This window comes from Neovison vison, chromosome 1 (genome assembly GCF_020171115.1).
Source record: "Neovison vison isolate M4711 chromosome 1, ASM_NN_V1, whole genome shotgun sequence".
Classification (NCBI taxonomy): Eukaryota; Metazoa; Chordata; class Mammalia; order Carnivora; family Mustelidae; genus Neogale; species Neogale vison.
Window position 1 is genome coordinate 54174083 of NC_058091.1, and position 25974 is coordinate 54200056.

A 25974-nucleotide genomic window follows, 5' to 3' on the forward strand; every position below is an offset into this window, starting at 1 on the left:
GCATGCAGGTTGAAGTGACCCCAACCCCAAGTTTTCTGATGTCTTGGGACCACTCACAGCACAGTACTTTCTACAGTGGCCTGAGTCCCCTGGGCAGCTTCTTTCCACCCTAAACCTTCCGGGCTCGTTCTCTACAGATGTTGGGCTCTTGGACCCTGGACACAATGCGAGAAGACTCGGGGCTCCCTCCTTGCGGGCAGCAGCTGAGCTTTATTTCCCTGGCTAGAGAGTGCAGGGCTGGGAGGATAAACAATTTCCCAACCAACTGCCAGTGGCCAGGCAAGCAGGTGATTAATGCATGTCCTGGTGTGTGGGTGGGAGGAGGCAGGAAACATAGCAGCTGCATCACTGGCCTATAATGGATGTTGCAGTTCCTCTTAAAGGTCATTGTGAGGTTGAAACACACTTCCCAGTAGTGTCTGCCTTTCTACACGTAAGATTTGGGATCAAAATACGGGTGGGAACAGATGCAACTGCACGGGGTGCCATCTTTTATACCATTTTAAAGATGCCACCTTTCCCTCATTAGCCACAGAAATGTGTAAGTATGTCAACGTCAGCTGTAATAGCAAAGATGCACTGAGGGGCGCGGCGGGGTGCAGGGGCTGGGGACACAGGGGGCATAGGACAGGTCCTCTCTCTGTCTTGGAGAAACTTTCTGTCTAGGTAGGGAGCCAGGGTACACGATGGTGATGAAGGAATGTAGGGAAGGGCAAAACCCAGAGCTCAACAATCCCTGTGACAGGAAATTCAGAGAAAGGGGAGTGGTTGAAGGGATTTTTTGTATCAGAAATGCATCAGGGAATTATTTAGGCACTTCTGGTAGCATGGAGGCAGGAGGGGTAGCTCTGGAGTCAGATGACCTGGGTTCAAATCACTGGTGTGTGCTGGAGAATGTCTAACAACCACCCTTCCAGAAAAGAAAAACACAGAGGCCTGATACGTAGCATTTGCCCATTTCCATAGTGGAACGACTCCCACCACAGCCAAATTCAAGCCACCATCTTGCTATCAACAGAATTGCACAATTCCTAAAAATTTAACAGTTGCTCAGAGCCAGTCTAAGCCAGCTCCAGCACACCACTGGTTGAAATCGAGGCTCTGCCTCTTACTAGTTGTTGGAAGTTAGGTAAATTGCTTAACTCTGTGATCCTCGGTGTCTCCTCTGTGAAATGACCTCTCAGAGGATGCTGTATGGATTAAATGAGATACCGTACATGCAGCTTTCCTGCTATAGGGAGAGAAACTGACCAATTGCCCCCAGTGCTTTGCTCTGAACCTATGCCTCATTTGTGCCAAGGTCATGCATCCTGGGGGCTGCTCTTAGTCAAAGACTGAGTGTGGCAAAAAGAGTGTGGCAGACCCATTCCTGGAAGATGCAGGATGCCTCTGATGGGTGATTTGGCTTGGACATTCCCCACTGGCCTGGCCAAAACTTTCTTGGAACAGCAAGCTTCTGCCTACCTGGTTCTTCCTTATCTGTTCTTCGTGGCTCTTCTCAGCTCCTTTTATTCTGACAGGCTTTTCTTCCAATAAATCTCTGCATGTCCAGTCTCATCTTGGAGGGCCTTAGCATGTTACTACTTTGGACTTAAAGTGTAGAAAGTACTCGATACGTTTGTTTTATTTTATTTTGCTTTAAAGGAGTCCTATGGCATTTCCTTAACCCTTAGTTTTTGAGGACGTACCTCTTCCACTGGTAAATGATCCTGAAAGAGAATGCGCTCTTCAGGAGAGACAATGGCTACCAACCTTGGTGTGCCTCACATGCCTTACCAGGACAATGCAGAGTTGCCCTTCCCATCACTGTCTTCACTTTCCCTTGTTGTTCCTGCCCTCTGCTCAGCTTCATCTGGCTTCTACCCCACTGCAAAATGGAAACTGTTCTTGCCAAGATGACTTGCTCTTGCCATGTTGTTAAATCCAAGATGGCTACATTTTTCTAGTTTGATTTTGCTTGCCCCTCCTAGAAAATTCCAACAATGAAAACTATTTTCCTCTGATCCTGTAATGCCACCTCTCTATGTTACCCTCTTCTTGGAACTCTTGCTCAGTTTCCTTTGCTTCCAATGCCTCAATGAGTGCTAAAAATATGGGTGATCCACAGGTTCTTTTATTCCTCAACCTTAATTTCACCCCATGGCTTCAATTCAACTACTTCTAGCAAATAGTTACTGAGCACCAGCATTGTTCCAGACGTGCTCTCACCCTTTATAGAATATATATTTTAGTGGATTAATTACCCTCTCTTTGGATACTGATAAGTTCCAATCCCACATATCCAGCCTACCCCTCTCTTCTGCTTGCTGGATGTCTTTGTCATGAACCTGAAACTCAACATATCCAAAGCAGAAATTGTTTTCCCCACCCCTTGGTCTCTTCATTCCCTACCCTCAGGTTGAATTGCTCCAACCAGAGACCTGGAATCTTCCTCAAACCTTGCTCATCCTTCAGCTCCAAGTCATTCACTCATGAAGCTTGCTGATTCTACCTCATAGATTTGTCTTAATTTATCCATCCTTCTTTGTCTCCTCTACTATGATCTATTCTATACCAAAGTAATTTATCTACTTCCATTCCAGGTCTCTTCCCCTTGTATAAGATTTCCAAGGCAAATCCAATCACCTACGTGATCATTCCCTGCACCCCCCATCCAACCACAGCCTACGGCTTTTCATTGTCTTTAGCATAGAGACCCACACACAGAGGCTATTTTTGAATGCCTTTTATGCTCCAGCGCTGCCCACCCTTCTGTCTCCATATCACATCCTTGTATTTCACTTTTTAAACTCCATCCATATAAGATTCTCACAGTACCTGAGACTCTTGACCTCCGCACATACTATTCCCATGGCCAGGTCACCTCTCCCAGTTACCGTAATGCCCCTTTTCCCCTTGACAGCTTATGAGGGCTGGAACACATCTGTGTTTTTCATTATTGTATTCTCAGTATCTGCCAAAGCACTGGCTACAGAGTAGGTGCTGAGTATTTGTTGAAAGAATGAATGAATGAACTACATTAGAATATAAATAGTCCAATCATTTTATACACACGATGCACAAAATCAGTTGCAGGTGGGAAGGTTCATTAAAAGATGTAACCAAATGCCAGACAGACCAGGCTTATTCATAATTAAAGGAAAGAGCTCAGGAAGAAGAGCTTAACTTAAAAAACAAAACAAAACCAAATCTGAATTTTCGGTCACTGAGTGTGTGCATGAGCACGTGTATGTGTACATGGTGGGGAGCAGAGGTCCCCCTGTGGTGATGTGGTCACTTTGAGCTGGCTGTGTCCTCCAGTTGTGGACAGGTGTGAGATTACAGTACGTAAATTGGTGAACAGTTAATTGGAGAAGTTTAAAGATAGCCATCATTTCCGGGCTTTGTAATTTTGCTTCAGAACTTCATATACCTCCTTTTAGATCATCCTACACTTCATAGATTTGTTCCTGACATTTTGCTTCCTAAATTTACTTTTTTTCTGCTAAATACCCAGCTGGGCTTAGTGCTTTTGCAGTCAATGGCAGCACAATGGGAACTCACTCCAAGAGGTGGTTCTGACCTTCCCGCTCTTTCTAAGTACTCAAATGAGTGGTTGAGATAACCTCTCTGTTCCTTTTCTGCCTTTAAGTAGTATGACTAATTGAGGTCTGGTTTTTTTGTTTTCTTCTTCTCAACTGCCTGGGATCCCATGTTAAAACAGGTCTGATGACAAATCCTGTTTTTATATTTGGCTTCCTCATTGCTGATCATTTTCCTGCCTGTTTGGTTTTTCGGGCCTCCTCTTCTAATTAACCAATGATGGTTTGATCATATGTTAAGGGCCTACACTACGTGACTCCATTCTAGCAGACCCTGGTAAAGATATTTAATTGCTTCTTGCTACAACTTTGTCGTTTGCAAATTGGGACTAATAAGACTATCTTGGAGAACATATTTTTTGGAAGACTGTAGACTTAATGAGGTGCTTTGAATTTTTCCAAAGAAAACCCTTTGAAAACTTGGTGTTGATTTAGCCCTTGATGTAAAACCATTTATTCTGACTGAACTTTAAAATTCTCAATGCTAAATGAGGCTTTGTAAATAAATTAAATACAGATTGTGTTCCGCTGAAGCCTGACTTCCACTAATAACATTTAGAGAGAATTAGATGAGGTATCTTTTATCTAAAAATGCTCAGATCGACACTGGATGAAAAGTGGAACCCAAAGTAGTTTTCAGGCAAAGGGTAGAAAAGAAAAAATGGATTCCTTCAGCTTAAAAGAGCTCTCTCATAAAGAAGATTTCTAAAGATGAAATGTTGAAATTTGTCACACTAATGATACCATTTTATTCACTCATAAATAAGCAAGCACTATAGAGCTCAAGTGCAAAAGTACTATTTGTCAGCTGGTTAAACCCAACAGTGTCTCCTTTTATTTTTGATACTAAAATACTGACTTAAATGTGCAGAACTTAACATCATCAGCTCTCATAGAAAGATGAACTCCAAAGCCCATTAGATCCACAGAGGCAATGATTAACTTAGCTGAGGCCATCTAAACATCCACTTGCATTAGGCAAAAGTCCAGCTCAGTTATCAGCAGTGGCCTGGAAATTTGCCCATGAAATAGAGATACACAAATTTACATGAAAGGAAAAACTTAAGGAGGATGTATCGACTCGATCATATGTTTATCAAACTGTGAATCAATCAAATATTCATCTAGTTATTTACTGAACAAATATTCTCTGAGCACTTACCATGTACTAGACCCTGGTATTTTTATTTTTATTTTTTAGGTGAAAAAATGCCGATAGGTAAGACAGATAAGTTCTCTGCACATGCTTAGGGAATTTCCTACATAATGGGCTCTGGGGAGGCAACGAATGAGATAGACCCAAAGCTGGGAAGATAATGTCTGCCCTTCAGGAACTGAGAGTCAGCTGGGGAAGGACTCCGGAAACAATGAGTCACGAAGAACAGTGAAGAGGCAGTTTAGCATAGCGGTTAGGAACATGACCTCTGGAGCCAGACTGCCCAAGTTTGAATTCCAGCTTCATCACTTAATGGATGTAACTTAACTCTTAACCTCGCGGAACATCAGGCTTCTCATCTATGAAATGAGATCATAATGATATAATAATAATCTCATAAGAATGTGTTGTGAGGATCACGGTAAGTATTCAGGTCCTTAATAGGACCTGGAACAGACGTGAACTCAAGAGTAAATGACAGGGAAAGGGCACACAAGTAACAGGAATTCTAGAAAAGGGACAGCACTCCAAAGATTGGAATCAAGAGAGACTGGAGATGAACTGTTGAAGGATAAAGAGAGAAAAGAGAAGGAGACTTACCATCTTGGGGGCACAATGTAAAGGCAGGGTGGAAGTGGACGTCAGCCTGTTCCATGCAGAGGATGTGAGCAGATTGGTTTGATTACTGTTTGTTTGGGAGAGCAGAACACTAAGAAGGCAGGATAGGGCCAGATTAGTGAGAGTTTTGAATGGACTTTAGAATTCATTCCGGAAGGCAGGAGTCACCTAGCTTCTTGAGGAAGGGATTAAAGGATGACGTGCATGGTCACCAAACTGTGGAAAGAACCAAAATGCCTTTCAACGGACGAATGGATAAGGAAGATGTGGTCCATATGCACTATGGAGTATTAAGCCTCCATCAGAAAGGATGAATACCCAACTTTTGTAGCAACATGGATGGGACTGGAAGAGATTATGCTGAGTGAAATAAGTCAAGCAGAGAGAGTCAATTATCATATGGTTTCACTTATTTGTGGAGCATAACAAATAGCATGGAGGACAAGGGGAGATGGAGAGGAGAAGGGAGTTGAGGGAAATTGGAAGGGGAGGTGAACCATGAGAAACTATGGACTCTGAAAAACATCTGAGGGGTCTGAAGGGGTGGGGGGTGGGAGGTTGGGGGAACCAGGTGGTGGGTATTGGAGAGGGCAAAGATTGCATGGAGCACTGGGTGTGGTGCAAAAACAATGAATACTGTTACGCTGAAAATAAATTAAAAAAATTAAAAAAAAAATAAAGAATGACGTGATGGGCTGCTTTGGAAAACTCATCTGACAGCCCTCTACAAGGTACAAGGCAGGGAAAGTGGCTGAGAGGAGATCTATTGGGAGCTATCCTAGAGGTGGGAAATGTTAAAGACTGTGGTGTTGGCAGCAGCAATGGAGAGAAGCTGAGGAAATCTAAGAGGTATTCCAAAGGAAAAATAAAAAGCTTTCAGTGCAGATTGGATTGAATGAATGAAGAACTTTTTTTTTGGTTTGTTTTTTTGAATCAGGATTGGTATAGATTGGCAATGTATATATTATTCAAAAGTTTTAAATACATATGTGAGCAGATTGGGCAAAAATAAGGTAGGCACAATATATGAGACTGACTGCATCAGACTCTTGCAGGATTCCCAAAGAAAGCTGAAGACACGGGGTGCAAGTTATTAGTGGAAAGAAAGAAACATGGTGAGAAGGAGCAGCCCATCTGTGAAGAACTGGACATGGAACCCACGGTTCAAACTAAGGAAAGAATCACTCAGCCTTTCACATCTGGGATTTACACATAAAGGCAAAAGGCATAGACTAATATATGATATTAACGATTCTAATATTAATGATTGCTGGAAATAGCAAAGTGAAAGTCTCAGAAATATATTAAGTTGAAACAATTTAAGGGAAGGGGTTTACTCTCTCACTTCCACTTAGTTTCCAGAAGTAAGGGAAAATTAACAGGTTCAGTTAGTGTCCAGTTTGCTGACCATATAGGGCTGCAAGGGAGTGTGGCAGGAAGTGGGTGTTACTTTGAAGCTGTCCCACAGTGCTTTTGAAGCCCAAAACTTCGATGAGAAGCATCATCTACTGGAGTGTCCATGGTCAAGGTTGCTCTCAAGGATCTCGGCTTATTTGCTTTCATATTTGTATTTCAATGGATTGACAACTACTTCAAGTACTGTGTCCTAATCAGAGAGTCCTTCCCTTTCTAAAATCAGGTGTGCTCAGGTTGACACCAAAGGACTTTCTGGTCCTTTTGTAGCAGCCCCACAGGAAGTCAAAGAAGGATGTACAACAGAAGTACAACACATGTACAACATGTGGTCTTGGTGTCAGAGATGGGCCCGACCTTGTTAAAGATGGTCTTGACCTGGCAACACTTCATTTTTACATTTCTTCATAAAATCAAAGCAAAATGTGTACCTAAGTCCACCCTCAGGCTCTCATTGTTTTTCATGTCTCCTTTGTACTACAAAGTTGTGAATGATGAATCCATTCTGAATTTATTACAGTTTACCAAAGGCAGTCCCCTAGGAACTGACTTGCCAGGAAAACCACACCCATGTGAAAAGAAACAAAGTCATATCCAGTCCAGAGACTCCCAGAAGGGACTCCAACATTGAATTTATCCCTAGTATGTTGTCTTTCCCTCCTAGGTCCAGGGAAACAGGCTGCTGAGAATGCAGTCACTCTGGTTACCAGATAATGGTGGTGGTTACTGATAATGACATCTAAAGATGGAGGGTTGGAAAAATACTGTCTTTTCCTTAGGTTTTCTGTCTTTAGATATTGAGATCTACACCACTTATATTCTCCCTGAACTAAAATTCCAGACAGTCTAGATCCTAAACATTCCACTCAAGTAGAAAAAAAGTAGAACTGATCAAACATTGATATAGTGATTTGATATTTACTTCAATTATCTCATTTCTATAAGAAACCAATGCTTATTACCACTATATTTAACACTTGTCTAGAGATACAAACAAAAGCAATCAGAAAATATTTATAAAAACTGGACAAAAGAGAAAAATTATCATTATTAGCTGGAGATACAATTTTATCTGGTAAAAGAAAAGAATTTCCTGACAATTTCTTGAGAAACAGTTAAGAGAATTGAGTTGGCTAAGTTAAAAATAATATACAGAATTTCATAATAGTAATAGTAGTATGCAAAAATAGCAACAACAATTAAAAAGATAAAATAACCTAGAAATAAACTTGACTGTGCAAGATCTTAATGAAGCCACTTTTAAAACACTTTAAAGGGATATGACAGAAAATTGAATAAATGGGAAAGCAAAATACATTCTCAAATAATAAGACCCTACATAAAGATATCAATTCTCTATATGTTAACCTAAAACTTTATGTAAACCCAATAAGTAATGACAGGGTTTCCCGGGTATATATATGAAGAAGCGGAGAGCCGAATAAGAGGATCTGGAAGTTCCTATGGAAAAATTACCAAAGACAAAGAGCTAAGATGGTTGGGGGAAACTATTAATGAGAAGAGATGTCAGATTTGCACAGTAGATGTATATAATAATGTGTTACTGTACCTAAAGGTGTACTGTACACAGGTGAAGGAAACAAGATTAGAAGTAAAAAAATAGCTCCCTCCAAAAATGAGAATTTATTATATGCTAAAAGTGACACTTTAGTGTGGAAACGATGAATTATTCTACAAAAGTTGTTGGGTTGATAATGTTACACCTGACAACAGAATAAATTTCAGGTGAATCCAGATTTTAATTTAAACAATATGAATTATAACAAAAACCCTGGAAGACACCATGGAAAAGATTTTTTTTAAGTAGCCTGAGAGTGAAGAATGTCTAAGTGTAGCACACAACTTAGAAGTGGGGTTTCACACCCTGTTATCTACTTTCTTGCTCAAGAAGCTTGGTGACTTCTGTCTTCAGTGATGAATTCTAAAGTTCTTCCTCTGATTTTCAAGCCTCTCACTAATTTCTACTAATCCAACTTCGACTTCTTGCTTTCCTGAATAAATGCTAATAATGATTAATAAATGCTAATCAAACCATGTTTCCTGAATCCTCTCCCCACAACTGGCTCATTCTCATATCCTTTCCCCCCCACACTGTGTAGTGATTAACTTATCCCTTTGTGATGCTTTTATCTATTGAAGCTTTTTTATTGACATGACAGTTAAGTCACATAAGGTTTGATGCCTGCTGATTAAACAATAATGATAATATCATAATACTATTGATAAATATAAAATCCCATACATCTAGGGAGTAGAAAGACCTGGAGGAGTCATAAGACAGGGAATGACAATGTCAGATCTGCACACTGGACGTTATGACTGGATTGGAAGAAGATGAACCAGAGGCAGGTTGATTGAGCCTATGAGGCTTTTGCAGATATCCAGATGAGAAAAGATGAGGGTTTTATTGATGACCAGATGAGAAATGATGAGGGTTTTATTGATGACTTCCAGAAGAAGTCAAGGAGGAAGAACCAACAGGCTTGGCAAGGGAACTAGACACTCCTAGACATCACCTCCCACCCTTGTGGCCACTGATTATTCTAGCCACTGTGATAGCCACTGATTCAAACAACAGCAACTCTTCCTTGGCAGCTTGACTCATCCCCTGCTTTTTGTTCTCAGTGCTACGGCCACAGGAACCCACCTGGCACTCATGTGTGCAGAGTCCAGATATGAGGGAGTTAAGGGGCAAACTTGGCAACAAAGGATAAAATCAGTGGACAAATGTTCCCCTTGTTTTTTCCCCAAGCAGAAAAAATTGAGGGCAAATTCTATACTGTCTTCAGAGCGCTCTGGCAGGCTTGAGCCTTGGTCTCCAGAGGAGTGACCAATGGGAGGACACATCCTTATACAGGCCTTCCTCATACTGGCTTTCCCTGTTTCCCTATCCAGTACATCATGCCTATTCCCTGGGATCGTAGCCCTTGTCTCAGGCTCTGCTTTCAGGAGGACTATAGGCTAAGTTGGTGGCTAACTGCACATGGGTTGGGGGGGTGGGGGAAGAAAGCAGGAAGGAATGACTCCAGAGTTTCTTGTTTGGGTGAATGGAAAGATGAGAATATCACTTGCTAAGAGTGGAATACATGGTTTCTTTATGTGTGGTAGAGGCAGAAGTAGGAACAGATGCCCGTCTTACTACAGCTTGCCATTTTGCCATTATAGTGCCTGGCACATTGTAGATGTTCAAAATACGCTTACATTTCACATGAAAGTGGAGAAGAGAGGCAAAAGTCATTGGCTCTCTGTGTACATTTGTATTTGTTATTAAGTATGTACTGAAAGTAAGGCTGGGTTTTGGCCACAGAGCTGAGATAGGTGCTAAGATTAAAAGAGGAGACTGTGGGGGCGCCTGAGTGGCTCAGTGGGTTGGGCCTCTGCCTTCTGCTCAGTTCATGATCTCAGGGTCCTGGGATTGAGTCCCTTGTCAGGCTCTCTGCTCAGCAGGGAGGCTGTTTCCCCCACTCTCTCTGCCTGCCTCTCTGCCTACTTGTGATCTCCCTCTCTCTGTCATGTAAATAAAAAAATAAAATCTTAAAAAAGAAAAAAAAGAGGAGACTGTGTCCTATCATCTAGAAAATTACATTTTACTTAAAAATAAGACATAAAAAACCATGAAATAATTGGAAGGATTTAAGAAGCAATAAACATGAGCAAGTAAAAAACAAATATAATCCACATTGAGTAATAATTCCTGGAGAAACAAGGATTAGCAGCCATCAAAGTTGGTTGAGGTTAATCTTATTATCTTGGATTAGGTCACTTCTCTTAATCTCACATGGTTCTTATTAAGAGTGGTCAGCTAGAGAATGATATAATTATATCTGAGATTTTATCATCATCAAAGATTCCTCCATCTCTTGTTGAAATTGATACCTTGGGGTGGTTCAGTGGGTTAAGCACCTGCCTTCAGCTCAGGTCATGATCTCAGGGTCCTGATATCAAGTCCCCTCCCCCCCCCTCCCCCCCCACCCCCGTGCTGGGCTCCCCACTCAGCCCCTCCCCCTACTTGTGCTCTGTCTTTTGCTCTCTCTCTCTCTCTTAAATGAATAAATAAAATCTTAAAAAAAAGAAATTGATAACCTTCTTTTATATACCTGCTGATTCTTCCACAAGGTTCATCTAAGAGGTGAGTTTATTTAAAAAACTAGAGGTGAACATTTGAAACTCTGCAGGTGGCAAGGTGGCAGCCTTGTGCCAGCTATTTCATGTTAATATTGACATTTTACTATCAATTCCTATCAGTCTTACTTCTTCTGTTACTTCCTCTTTAATGCAACAGGAGATGAGCATAGAAATACTGAGCTGAATGCCCATACAACTCCATTGTCTTTCTACTTTGTCAAAGTAAAGGCAGAACCATTTTTAAAAAGTTTTCTTTGTCATGAAGTTGAGTAGGCTTTGGTTAAAGTTCTTCCATTTAACCACGAATATATTCATGAGTTTAGGGTGGGAGAAAAAGTGCTCTGTGCCTACAGGATTTATCGCCAGTTCAGCCCCACCTGCCCCATCATTCCTGGCTGTGTTCCTAGAAGATCAATGCAAATGTCTCACGGGGGTAAGATAAAGCTCCCTATTAAATTCCCACCAAGCCACATTTGCCGGTATCAGTTCTACCCTGTCTGTGACCCTCATTAGTCAATCATAACAGGGAACTGAAGTAGTTTGTTAAGTGTGCTCTGCAAAACTAATTAGAGCTAAAACCATCACGATTTCCAGGCTTGAGTATTTATTCTATAGCTTTGCCAGGCATTTAAATTTTTAATATTTTGAGGTGAGTTTCACCTTCCTGCTGCATCTCAGATCAAGCATCTCTTATGCCTGCTTCTATTGAAGATGGCTTGAAGCTCCAAGGCACTTGACATGCTTCTGACTCCCCACTCCTCAGCCCCCATCTAGCCACCTCTTTTCCGTTTTTAAGATTTATTTATTTATTTGAGAGAGAGTGAGAGTGTGTGTGTGTGCATGCACGTGCGTGTGCTTGAGTGCAAGGGGGAGGTGCCAAAGGAGAGTAGCAAGCCAACTCCATGCTGAGCTTGAAGCCTGACGTGGGGCTTGATCTCACGAGCTTGAGATCATGACCTGAGTGGAAACCAAGAGTCAGATGTTGCCACCTCTTTTTAAGAAGATGCTCACACTAACATCTAGATCGTGCCCCATGCTTTGGGAAGAGGGCCTGGATATGGTACCAAATGGTCAACCATCCCTTCTTAGTTTCTATCCTCCTTGTAAGTCAAAAGTATTTGTCCCTCTATTTCCAGCCATTAGAGGGCCAGGCTCTGAGGCTAACAAATTCTAGGGCTTGTTTTGAGCGAGCCGGAGCAAAGCCAGCATTTTTCCAATTATGCACCACCTAACTCAATTTACATTTATTAGAAAAAGTGCCAGCTATTTCATGTTAATATTGACATTTTCATAAGTACTTGCAATTAGGATTCAAGCTGAGATTCCAATAAATCCCTTAGATGTTTTACACTTTTACCTTTTCTGTCTGTCTTCGGACTTTGCAAAATATTTTTAAGAACATGTTTGGAGGCCATCCCGCCTTTGGGGAATTTATGCTGTGTATGTAGAAAACGAAGTGGCAGAGAAAAATAAATTACAATTTGGCAAAGCAAATTGAGGACAACTATCGAGGTGTGCTGGGTTCTGAAAAACAAATGCAGGGTATGAAATTCTAAATTTTAACACAGACCAATGGAGCCATTCTTTTTTTTTTTTTTTTACTTCATATAAAACTTCACCCCATAACTTCTTTGACTAGCAAGCACCGTGAGGCCACACTAGTTTGAAGAACATTTTTTTTTTCAAAGATTTTATTTATTTGTTTGACAGAGAGAGAGAGATCACAAGTAGGCAGAGCAGCAGGCAGAGAGAGAAGAGGAAGCAGGCTCCCTGCTGAGCAGAGAGCCCGATGCAGGACTTGATCCCAGGACCCTGGGATCATGACCTGAACTGAAGGCAGAGGCTTAACCCACTGAGCCACCCAGGTGCCCCAGTCTGAGGAACATTTAAAGTGTAGTTCTGGTCACCCATGTCTTTTTATTTAGCATATATATGTATTTGTAAAAACTGGCCGGCTTTTAAAGAGTGATACATATTTCTTTGAAGAAGTGGCTGTGGAGGAGTCCTCGTGCTGAAATTTTTATTCATCAGAGCGCTCACTCTGTTTTACTGCCTATAGCAGGGCTCTGTAAAGTAAGATCTTAAACGTACGTGCAATATACCCTTTGGCTTCTGGATAATAAATATTACCCACTTCGATTTAGAAGAAAGCCTGACCACTCATGTGTAAGCCTATGTAAGTACAACACCCCTTGCGCTATCCCATCAGGCTTCTTAAATGACATTTTTTGTGTGTGTGTGTGCCAGTTCAAAGCCTTACAAGGCAAATATAGCTTTTTCCAAATGGGCGGAGGATACAGAAAGTAAGACTCTAGAAGATATTCGGGAGGTGCTAAGACAGCCAACGATGGATGGATGTGCTGTTATCCTTCCATAGTTCTCAACCTTAGCTACAGGTGGGCATCACTTCCAGAGCTTTCAACAGATCCCAAAGCCCAGGCAGTCCTCCAGATCAATTAAGCCAGCATCACTGGGTGTGGGAGGCAGTTATCAGTGGTTTTTAAAGCCTCCCCCCCACCCACCGCTGTGATTCCAAGGAGTGGGCAGGCTGAGAACCATTACCTTTGTGAATCCAAGCCAACTGGCCCAGCAGGGGTGCAGAGCTGAGCCCACCGCCCCCTGCCAGGAGAGGACAGCTGCAGAGGCCTCTGACTCACAGTGAGGGGCAGGGTCAGGAGCAGAGGAGCTCAGCTGACAGGTGGCTGCAGATGCACTTGGCTGTGCCCTGGCAGCCCCTGGGTTTGATGTTCCTATTGGGACCTTCCATCAGGAAAGCCTGCTGCTTCCCCTGCTCAGGGCCATCTGCAGAATTGCTTCACCCGTCCTGAAGCTCCTCGCCTCCAAAACCCTCTGCTCCAGCCACGCTGTGCAGTTCCCCAAAGAGCAAGCTTCAGGCTCTCAGGCTTTTGCACAAGCTCCTATGGTCCTCTTGACCCTTACCCCTGCCTTGATCTATATCCGTCTGTAAAGACTGAGCTCCCACCTGGGCTAGGAAGCCTCCTGCAGTGACCCCCAGTCTCCCTGATTATTCCTCACTTGCGGGCTGCATTAGCCTTTTGCTAATTAAACACGTCCCAGCCAGGGACAATTTCTGCGCTGCTGCTCTGAGCTGTTACCTCTCTCCTCGCTGGCAGTAAGATTTTCAAGCTTGGTTCTTCTGTTGTTAGCCAGGCAGCTAACAACTAGGAGGACAGTGAGGAGTTTGACACTTGTTTGTTAGTGCTCCCCCTGATATCACCGCCCCTGCCCAAACTGGAGCTGCTCTTTAGGTATGGCGGTACTCCATAATCCCGGCTCCTTGATTTATCTCCCAATTACAACTGTGCACTAAGCCTCGAACTAACTGTATACTCACATATACTTGGAGTCCGTCCCTATTTTGGATTTTGTAGCTACTTTTCTTTTTTTTTTTTTTTTTTTCAAAATGTGCAAGTTTCAGGATGCTACATAAACATGCCTCCCTTGCTTTAAATCCTAAGTGTCTTCCCAGTGTTCTTTAATAAGGCCTGACCCCTGCCTGCCCACATCACTGGATTTAGCTTTTCTTTCCTCCCTGTGCTCACACTGCTCCAGCTTCCCTCATTCCTCCCATCGGCTTACTGTGCTCTCTCCTGCCACAGGACCTTTGCATGTGCTGTTCCCTATGTCTGGATATTCTTCTCCTCTTTGCCTTCAGGTATTTCAACCATCACTTCTCTGACCTCCAGACATGCCCAGGGCCCCATTCTATGCCTGTCCTGTGCCACATCTCTGCATCATAGGATGTGATGCAGTTACTACTTCACGTGCATTTGTGTGTTTTGGGGATTAATGCGTGTCTCGCTTAGAGGACTCTCAGCTCTGTAAGAATAGACACAGAGTCTATCTTTGCTTAATATTTTATCTCCAGTTTCTATTATTGTACCGACATAAAGTACTATCAATGTTTATTGAATAACAGATGACAAATGGACAGTTGGACAGATGGATGATGGGTCACTTGTAGAAGGAAAAACACCAGAATGACTGGACTCTTTGTTTTGCAGACCAGAAGCAGGGAGGCTACGGTTTGGTGCCCCTGCCTGGTGGCATGCCATAGGGCAAGCAGATGTGAGTCCCCACCTATGGATGGGACGTGTCGAGTTTCAAGCACCTGTCATCACCTCACCTCCACAGTCCCCTCAGGACTGCAGTCCTTGGCGACCCTGTGGCAGGCAGAATAATGGGCCTGATGATGTCCATACCCTACTCCCCAGGAACCTGTGAATATGGTATCTTATGTAGCAAAAAAGGATTCTGCAGATGCAATTAAAGTTACAGCCCTTGAGATGCGGAGATTATTCTGGATTCTCTGGGTGAGCACGACCTAATCACATGACTCCTTCAAAGTGGAGAACCCTCCTCAGCTGGGTTAAAGGAATGAGGTGGAAGGAGGAGAGATTCCTGGCAGGTGAAGAACCCAACTCACCCTTGGTGGCCTTGAAGGTAGAAAAGGGGGACCACATTTTAAGGAATACAGATGCCTCTAGAAAATGAGTATGGTGCTCATTGGATCACTAGCAGGAAAATGGGATCTCAATCCTACAGCCATAGGACATGGATTTTGTCCGCCCCACATGACCTAGGAAGTGAGTCTTCCCTTTGAACCTCCAAAAGGGAATGCAGACCTGCCAACACCTTGATCTTAGCCTCGTGTGATCTGGCAGACTTCTGAGCTACAGAAATGTACCATCAGAAATTTCTGTTGTTGAAGCCACTAAGTGTGTGGGAAATTGTCACACTGGCAATGGGAAGCTCCATCCTGCCCCCTCCATCTGACGACCCCCCCTTGACCAGAGCAGAGAGGAGACTTGGGTCAGGGACAGCCAAACACGACGTAGAGGCAACCAGACGCAGTGACCAACTGGATGAACCAGGATCACTCAGGGCCTGGAATGTGCACTAAAGAGAACCACCAGGCCCCACTGGGGGATCTGCAGATGAGGCCGCTGGCGCAGGGGAGAGGAGAGTGCAGGGCTGAATAGGGAGCTGAGAACCCCAGGGCTGACTGGCGCCCACATAACATGGTGGCTAGACCTTGCCCCAGTTCTGAGCCCCTTCTAGAGTCCTACCATGAGCCTGGGCTCCACTCTGCCCCTTGCCCTTCCCATGGGCCAGGCTCTGCAGGGCACCTCCTCACCTTTGTTGGCCGCGATGGTCCTTCTGTCCTTATTACCAGACACATTGTCATAATCACCCTCACGTTTCTGCTCCCCGCCAACCCTGCCCCCTGAGGCAACCCCGGGGGGATCTGAGCATCTTGTAGCCCATGTGGCCCAATGCAACCACCTCATGTTCAGAGTTTGATCCTATCCACGTAACCTCTCTGGGCTGGCCTTCTGAGCCTGTAATGGGGGGCCAAGGGGTGGGTGTTGACACCTACCCCAGGGGGTGCTGGAGGACAGTGAGCTACCATGAGGAGAGCAAACTAACCCACGACACCACATGCTGGAAGGGGGCCATCTGGTGACATCTCGAGCAGCAGCTGGAGGCTCTCTGTCTGTCCCTTACAAGGCTCCTGGCCAGCCTTTTCTCCCAGACCCCTTCTTGTTTTTACCTCTCCTGCCTCTCCTGCTCCTATGCCCCACATCATCTCTGTTTGCTGGCAGCTCTCGGCGTCGTGGGGGTGGCTCTCTACATACTGCTGAACCTCACAAGTGGCTTTGGCTCTAATGAGGCCTGGGACTGCTCTGAACACATCTCTGGACAGATGGATTTCAAGAACGTTTCTCTGGACTGGGGACTCCTCTGTCCTCTGCGTGGCCCAGATGGCTTGTGAGAGCTTTGGGGCCCAGCATGACTTTCCTTCCCGCTCCTTAGGAGCCCAGAGCATGTCGCCTCTGTGACTTATAGCCCTATGCCCGCAGCTGCTTCGGTTTCCAAGTAAATAAACACGGGACAAATCCATGCCAGTGGGCTGGGATCAAAACCTGTCCTCAGCTGTTGGGAATACAAAGACAAGCAGTTTCCTTAGAAACAGATTCCCAGGGGAAGGGGTCTAGTGGGGCCATTTGAGATCTTGGCAGAGGTGGACCTCACCGTTTGGGACACCGCCCTCTGTGGCCTGAACCACAGGAGAACAGGAACCCCTGTCTGTAGAAGAAATAGTCTGTTTCGGTCTCAGGGAGCCACGGAGAGAGCCGGGGGAATGAAAGTACCAACGCTAAAACATGTTTAGTAGGAGACTTTCAGCTCTCAGTGTGTGTCTGTATAGAATGTTTACTTTATTCTTCCAACAACCCTGTGACAAAAGGGGCCAAGATTTCCCTCATCGCACAGATGAGAAAAGTGAGGTTCACAGAGGCTAAATCACTGGCTTGTTCACCGGGCAAGGCTGTTACCTCTGACTGCAATCATAAGCCCAGTCAGAACTAGTTGGAGATGGAGTATTACTTCTGTACTTCCAAAAATTCGGAAGATATATTTATCAAAATACTTAAAAAGCAGATCATCCAAATCCCTGATTTGTTTTCTTCCGTTAAGGAGAAGGATGTTTTAGAGACAGAGGCAAAGCCCAAGTTTTCATTCATAGGACAGTCTTAGCTGGTCAGGACAGAGTGGAAATTTCCAGAAGAGAGCATTTCACATATACATTTCCAAAGCTAAAGGACATTCAGAGTCCAAAACTTTCAAGCAGATTAAAATGCATAGCTTTCTGAAAACCTTTGCTGACGCTGGCCGGTTTTCAGACCTCTCCAGAATCCAATGGGGCCAACATGATTCACTGAATTCTTTATGAATTAAGAAGCTGTAAATTATGGATCTTTTCTTTTAAACATGCATTACTTTCCACGCTTTACAGCCAAGCAGAATAAACAGTACCACAGAGGCAGTTTCCTCCCTGGGAAAATCTCCTCTCCCTGCTCTTCAAATGGAAGTTCATTCGTGGAAGTGTTGTCGACTGAATTTGCAATAAGTTTGAGTCAGGAGGCCAAGCTGATGTTTTGGGGAGTTGGAAAGTGCAAGCTGGTATCTCTACAGAACACTCCATCATGAAACTTTCCTCGAGGCCAGGTTTTAGACAAATAGAAATCACACAGGTGTAACTAACTGAGTGGAAATGCCGGGGCAAGAAATCCATTTGTAGGGAAATTCGGCAACTGGAAAAGGGAGTGGCTTCTGCAGGCCTGGGATGCTCTTGTAAATTGCTTGTCAATCAGGATAGTTGCATTTCATTAGCAGCCTTCATTCTTCCATTAAGGATATTCTGGGTGTCAGGGATCTCCTTGCCTTGGAAATAAAGGAGTCTGGACTCGAGCTGGAGAAAGTCTCCTGTGCTGGGATGTACCCCAGTGTGCCTATGCTCAGCTCTGGCCCACCTTAGGATTCTAAAACCAAAAAAGGAGTCAGCTACCTCTGCCCTGGGCAGCCAAGTTTCTGGCTCAGGACAAAGAGAAATGAGCCCAGGAGAAGTGCCTTTCCATGGCATGGCTGCTAGAAGTTGAATTTGTATCCGTTCTAGCACTTTATTTTGAAATTATTTTTTGGTGAATCCAAGAGAAGCATGGTTTGGAAAGAAACAGAAACTTCTAGAAAATCTAATTGTTTCCAGAAAATATGGGAAATAGCTATAAGACGCTTGAAAACTTGGGGGGGGGAGTTATAACAGCTGTGTCTTTGTAAAGATGTCAGACAAAATGATTTTGCTGAAAAAGCATAGGATTTGGCCCAGCCCAGATCTCTTCCCCCTTTGCTATGTAGGAAGAAAACGTCAGGTCCCAGTGATTCAACAATATATCGTGAAGTTGAGGCCAGGCTTCTACTCCTGGCAGGGCCTTGGACTCACCCCTAGACCCAGGCCCCATTCCTCTACCTGTGAAACAAGAGTTTCCTCATGACCTCCAGGGACCCTGCAAATCCTAGGATCCCTTTACCCTTTACCACTTTCTTCCAAACTACCCAGCATCACAAGATGATATTATTTCATCCCCTGGGCAGGCTCGGCGATCCCTGGCCCTCTCTCAGCTGTATGCTAAGCAGTCCTGCAAGGCTCAGGGCCAGGAGCAGAACCGGCTGAGTTTTGGCAACTGGATAAAGCAAGTGGTATTGAGCGCTGAGACCTGGAATAATGTGGGTACATCAGTAGCCCCTTTTTGGGCCAGTCCCCCGTGACTCTGTGTGCGTGCAGTGTTCGGGGAAAGGCCTCATCACACCGTCCCATGGGGGTGGCCCACCACGCCTGCCTCCTTGGGTGTGGGATCCCCGGTGCATCCCCCCTCGAGGCCCTTGCCCCCAAGGAAGGGCCTTGCCGAGGGGCCAGCGGTCTCCTCACAGCTGCCCTACACCCTACCGAGACACAAACAACACCCTCTTTTGAGTCAAACAACTGACCACCCGGGCCTGCCAAAATGAGGACAGCCTCTGAAAGGGGGCCGTTTTATTTCAAGGGTTTAATGGACCAAGGAGATGAAATAAAAAGTTTCAGCTATTTCAAAAAAAAAAAAAAAAAAAAAAAAAAAAGGCAAAAGACTGTCTTCTTTCCAAATAAACAAACTACCCTTTGAACAGGAAAAGAGTCTTCTAACTGGGTCAGGCTGGGGTCAGGTCAGGAAGGAGTCACGTGTCCCTTGGGCTCCCCTCTTTATTCCATGCTCCCCTGATAACTCCCTCTGCTGCTTTGGGGAGCCCAGTGTTCTCCTGCTGGGGCCCTGCCAAGGAATGACATCAGCTCATCGGATGTAGGCCCTTCCCAGGACACGGCGCTTACACTGGGAAAGGGAGCCCCTCAAATCTCTAAGGGTAGAATTCCAGGCCAGGAAGTTTCCCTAGGATCTCTCAGATCACACCATAAAGTAAGCTCCCTGCCCTTCAAACATAAAGATTTGCCTCGACTACCAGCATTCAATATTCTCTCTCTATATATATTTTTTTTAAAAATTTTATTTATTTATTTGACAGAGAGAAATCACAAGTAGATGGAGAGGCAGGCAGAGAGAGAGAGAGAAGCAGGCTCCCTGCTGAGCAGAGAGCCCGATGCGGGACTCGATCCCAGGACCCTGAGATCATGACCTGAGCCGAAGGCAGCGGCTTAACCCACTGAGCCACCCAGGCGCCCCTCTATATATTTTTTAATCTAAGCCATTACTTTTTTTTCTCTCCTGTTTACAAGTTCTCTGGTGAATGATGACGACTTACTCTGTGTGTGAATGTGTGAAAACCTATGTTATTGGCAATGCTTTCCAGGATGACAAAAACATGACAGGGTAGAGAAACCTAGAGAACTGCCCTCAACTTCCATATTAATAAGTTTGTTTTTTAGTAAGTAGAATGCTATTTAGGCCTCCAGTATTTCAGCCCCTCTTCTGGGTGCCAGGGATGTAGATGGAACTCTATCTAGATGGATCCTATCTTATCCTCAAAGAGCTTATAGAAAGTTGGGAGGACAGGAGAGAAGTTAAGACATGATCTCACCCAGAGAAATGATATCCCTCACACAGAGAGCACAGAGGAAGAACACCAGGACCTCCCTGTACAGCTGTGCAGCTTGTGCACTGCATAACTCTGGGGTCACCATCCTACAAACTCCATTCAGTAGAGCCATACGGACACCTTGAGTGTGAGGAGCCTTGTGAGACTTGCAGGGAAAGCATCCGGGATCTGCCAGATACAGGTCTAGAGCAGGAAGAAGGTCCCAGCTCCTAGCAAGATGGAGAAGACCTGGCGAGAATGTCTGAAGGCTGACAGGATGACATATCCCCTGCTGGGAGAAGGGCTCAGGCTTTCCCATGGAGATGCGGGAGAAAGAGCCACTGATTATGGTATGTTGGATTTGGGGTCATTCAGGTTATTTCCCAGCTCACTTAGAGAAACTGGAGTGACTCCCAGGGCTCGATTATTGTCTCTAGTGCTGACTTCTCTGAATTCTCCTCCTGCTGTTCTCCTGGCCCCACTCCTCACTCTGACCAGCCACACAGTTCTCCCTGCTGATCTCTGAATAAGACCCATGCACACCCACTGCAGGGCCCTCATGAAAGAAAAGGCTGGTTTTCTCCCCTTTGCTTCTTTTCCTGCTGCCATTCTTGCTAGGACCTGCACCCCCCTCCCTACACATATCTCACCTTCACACATGTCCTCCCTGTAAGGGACAAAGAGATAATGACATCTTTGGAGTTTTCCAGCACAACAGATGGTCTCTAGGGAGGGACAAGGCAGTGGTCTGCCTATTGCACTGGAGTTCGATATCTCCACACCAAGACCACTGGCTTCAGGGAATGTGTGCCTGACAAAGAACCCCTGGACCCTGTCCTCATTCTGACCAGTTCCTGGAGGTCTCAGAGGACACCTGCACAGGACCATAATCGCCAGTTAAAAACCCCAGACTCCAAGCAAAGACAAGACTCCCTCATTCCTTTCCAAGTCTCCCAGATGCTCCGTCTAGATCTCCTTCTCTACAGATCTTCAGTAAAGTCTGCTTTACCTTCACTGAAGTCTGGCTCGCATTTGATTTCCAACCTGCCTCAAGCCAAGGACCCTCTTGGTGGGTCCTAGGGGAACCCCGCTCTGGGTGCTTGGACCTGACCTGCCTCACATACTGGCATGCGATTCTATACTCTGAAAATGTACTCGTGCTGAATAAAAAAATACGTAGCCACATTCGTAACACGTAGTTTAAAGAAAAAGATTTGAGTTTCTGCCATCAAAATTAAAAAAAAAAAAAAAGCCGCTTTAGAGATATTTCATTAAAGCATTAGATATATCGTTGAATAAATCCGGAATGGTGAGGGACAAGGCTTCGTTCCTGGTCTTGGCCCAGCTATGAGTGACTTGTTTCGCACCAGATAAGACCCAACCTCTGGGCTTCTCCGTTTTCTCAACTCCACTCATGGATTTTAAGACACGAAAGGGACATCATCCAAAATGTGTCCAAACTCCAAACACATACTCTTATTACATTTTACAAAATTTAGATGAGGAAAGAGAAGTTTGGTCCGCAAGCTAGACCTGTGAGTCACGACCCTCATCCTTTGGTACAAGGATGCTCTGTGGCCTTGGCAGTAGCAGGCTCAGACTCCCTGTCGCTCTCCTGCCCTGGGAACAGAGTTGCACGAACCCCTCATTCCTTTCTGCTCCTTCTGCTTGTACCTGACAGCCTAGTGACCCCAACAGCTTCCCTCCGACACACAGACCAGGATTTCTGCTTCTGGACCCCAGACTCGGCTAGTCAGCAAGCTTTCGTCAATCTAGGTCATAAGCAGGTAAGAGAGATACTTTGGCTCTGGGGCTGGTGGAAAGATGCTTCGCTTGGCCCTCTGTTTTTTTGTTCCCAACTCTGCACTGTAGAACAGCTACTGGGGTCAAAGTTCACAACCCCATGGAGCTGAGGGTCCCCAAACAAGGTCCAGAAAGATCAGATAGTTTCTGTCAAGACAGCCTGATTCTGTTGTGCCATGGTGGCAAGAACCTGGACTTGACATCAGACAGCCTATAAATAGTCACGCTTGTGCCCATATCCTTAATGGAACTACAGGGTCTCCTTTGAAAACCCCCTTCACTCACAGAAAAACACTTTGTGCCCCACTAAGAAAGACTCATCTAAACGACATCTAAACAACAACAGTGCCAGTCAGGATCCCCTAGGAAAGGTTCTTTTCTTCTCTAGGATCTAAAACCTAGCGCTAAAGACAAACTGAGAAAAACAAGATTAGCAAGTCATTTGAGAAGATGTTCTCAGGATCTGGGTCATCTGGGACAATTAACTTTTCACTGGCAAAAACTTGCTCCCTGAGGAGGGTGCCACGGAAATGCCACGGGGACACCACAGAAATGCCCAGGGCAGAGCAAGGACAGCTCCTTTGATGGGACAGGACTTACCAGGTAGCGTTCCTCCTGCCTCATGCTGGGGGTGCGGATCATGTGATTCTGTTCCCCTCTCCAGTCTCCAAATCGACGGAAAAAATAGTTAGATAAAAACCGGCTGACGGGGTCTCTAATGATGTTGATATAGACAGGCTGGTCTCCTCCAAACCTAGCACAGGCACACAAACACGGAGCTGGTTACAACCTGTCACTTCCGGAGGAAAATAAAGCCCTTAGATGTTGTTTCCCCTCTAGTTCACAGACTATCATGAGAGGACCCCATCTGCTAAGGTCCCAGTGAACAATGCCATCAGCAAGCTGTGTTTCCCGATGGGCACTTTATTATGGGTGGGAAATGTCTGCTGGGGGTGCTTGGAGGATTGTCTGTGGCGTGGCTCTATGCGAACGACTTGAATGGTCAGCAGGGAGGTGTAGAAGAAGAGGAAGAACATCAGGACCCCCTGTACAGCTGTGCAGGTTGTGCACTGCATAACTCTGGGGTTTTCTCACTAGGCTGTGGGCTCCTGGGGACGGAGGCACGCTGGGCTGGGTTTTGTATTCCCAGTGTCTGGCCCAGACACGCCGGCAGGTGGCTGGCCCTCCAGAGAATATCTGATAAATTCTGATTTCCTGGCTGGGGGAGAAGGCGTTTTATTCTTACATTCTGATTAGAACAGTCTCAGGTAAGGTGCTCTCCAGGAAGTGGGTGATATTAGCCAATATTTCTTAAACACACACAATATTTATTAAGTCGCTTGGTTGTAAACGCCTTTTGTGACCAACTCACAGGTGCCTCACGACATCTCCATGGGGTAGAAACCAAAAGCATTCCCACCTTCACCTGGGGAGGGAGAGCGTGAGTGTTTTGTGGCTGAGCCGGGCTTCGAACCCAGGCAGTCTGGGCCCAGAAGCTGTGCTTACAGAGAGAAGATTCCAGAATTGAGCAAAGTAATAACGTAAGGGACATTGTGAACACAGCAGAAATCAATATAATTTTCCTCAAGTGATGGTGAGTGGTTTTAGATTAAAAGGAAACAAGTATCTAGGTGTTCCATTTGAATGCCTTCCACAAAGGGATTGGACACATGCTCTGAATGCTAGCCTGAGGGCAAGGCCTTCGCAAGGCAAAATGATTAGGTCGGCTGACTTGTTTCTAAGGATTCCTCCCCTTTCTCTTCAACCTGCCTGAAAATGGTAACCCTGAGGAGCCTGGGAGAACACTCCAGGCTCTGGGCAGAGGTCTTGCTCTGAAGGATCCACAGGCTTTCACCCTGTGACCCCACGACTTTCTGATGAGGATACCTCGACATTCTGTCAGGGATCAGAAGGAGTTCAGAGAAAACAAATGGGCACCACCCCCTCTCTTCAGCTAGCAGACTCTGTCACCTTTCAAAACCCAGTCCAGAATTAGTCCCATCCCTCTGCAAGTCAGTCCCATGCTGGGTCTGTCCCTCTCTCCAGTACCGTGTGACTGGGTCTGCCTCTCCCATCAGACTGCCGCCTCTGCCTCTCCCATCAGACTGCCGCCTCCTGGAGGGGGGACCGATGTCCTTAGCACAGTGTGCAGCACACAGTAGGTGCTCAGACCACAAAGACATGACGGCCTGGGTGTATGCTTCTAAGCTAGAAGTTTCTGCTGCATTCACAGGCTCTGCTGCACAGAAGGAAGTCAACATGACAAGCCCCTGATCCTTTTTTGTGTATAAATGCTCATAATGTCATCCTTGGTTTATCTGCATTTTGCAAGTGAACCTTCAGAGAGAAGAATCCAAAGGTACCAAAAGAAATGACTCTTCAGCAGTGGCATTTCAGTCCCCAGGATGAATGAATGACATTCTGGATTCCTGGATGGCTCCACCTTGGAAAACAGGCTGCTCAGGAGTAAGGTTAGCCACGCCCATACGAACCTTGTCACCTCCCAGATCTAAGCAGGTGACATCCGCCTGACTTCATGAGCACGGCAACTAACCAGTCTCAGAAATCAGCTGTGCCCAGGTGGCTAGCTGCTATCATCCTGCACGGATCTTCCACTTTTTAATTGAATTGGGCCTTTCCTATCTATGATAAGCAGCAACTGAAGTCATAAAGCTAGGATCAGGAAGACAAAGCACGCATTCCAGACGGGAAGGCGATGGCACCCTGCTTTAAAAAACCTCAGCTCTCCTTCTGTCTTCATGTGAAGAAGGACCATCACTGCTCATCAGCAGAACTGCCCTGTCATGTGAGATGGTTCTCAGACTGGCGACAGCCGTCTGTTTGGCGACAGCCGTCTGTTCCCCCGACCCCCCACCCCCCACGCTGTGGCCTTGAGGACTCACATGGCTTCCTGAGCATGGGTGACTTGTTCCCAGTCGCACTCTGTAGCCCACTGCAAGATTTCCAGAATAATTCTCCCAAACAGAAGTTTTAGATGGCTCAGGAATGTTTTGTTAAGTATCAGATAAAATAACAGCCACTCTTTCGACATTTTTAACTATAGAGAGATGTCTGACATAGATCTCCCACTTTCCAGAAATCCATAGTGATAATGGTTTCAGGTTGCTGGCCCCAGTCATTTTTCTAGGATGCAGAGCTCCCTCCCAAACTGGCAAAACTAGGGTGGCATGTCAGTTATGCCAAAGAGGCCACAAATATCAACCACGTATCCCATGAAACAAATTTCCTCCCTCATCCTGCCCTCTCTCAAAATCGGTTTCTCCTCCTTCCATACTTTTTCATTCTAGTCAGAATTCCTGGTCACCCTTAGAAGGTCTCTCGATTCCCTGAACCTACTGCTGTTGCTTGTATGCTGGAGAGTGAATGCTTTGCACAGCAACACCCCCACCCCGCCACTGGTGGCCCCACCACCACCTCACACAGCACAACGCTCTGCCTTCTGTTCTCAACTCTGAAGAGTTTCCGAGCCTCCAGGTGAAGCCCAATCCTATTAGCCAACCTGACAGTTGAGGAGTCTTTGGTCACTGCAGCCAAAATTCCTAATCTTCCTTTATGCGCATTTCCTTTTGTTTGATCCACTCCACGTAAAGAATTGGCTTCTCTTCATGGTTTTTTTTTTAACTTTTTTATATAACTTTATATAACTTTTAACTTTCTTTATACAACTTTTCAGCTTCAATTTTAATTCCTTTAAATTCTTTTGTGTGTGTTTCTTCTTGAAAATTCCTTTGGCAGGCATCTTCAGACTTAACTTCTTTTCCTTTTTAAATCTGTACTTCTAATTTGGTCTTTATGGAACTCTAGACAATT

General features: G+C 45.1%; 1 protein-coding gene across 1 annotated transcript in view; it reads right to left on the reverse strand.

Annotated features, from left to right (window-relative positions):
- UST (uronyl 2-sulfotransferase) overlaps nucleotides 1-25974 on the reverse strand; it is a 294693-nt gene that overhangs the window by 81002 nt on the left and 187717 nt on the right. The window contains exon 5 of the mRNA XM_044247116.1: nucleotides 22744-22897. Within this exon, the coding sequence (XP_044103051.1) occupies nucleotides 22744-22897 (154 nt within the window). The remainder of the gene's footprint in view (nucleotides 1-22743; nucleotides 22898-25974) is intronic.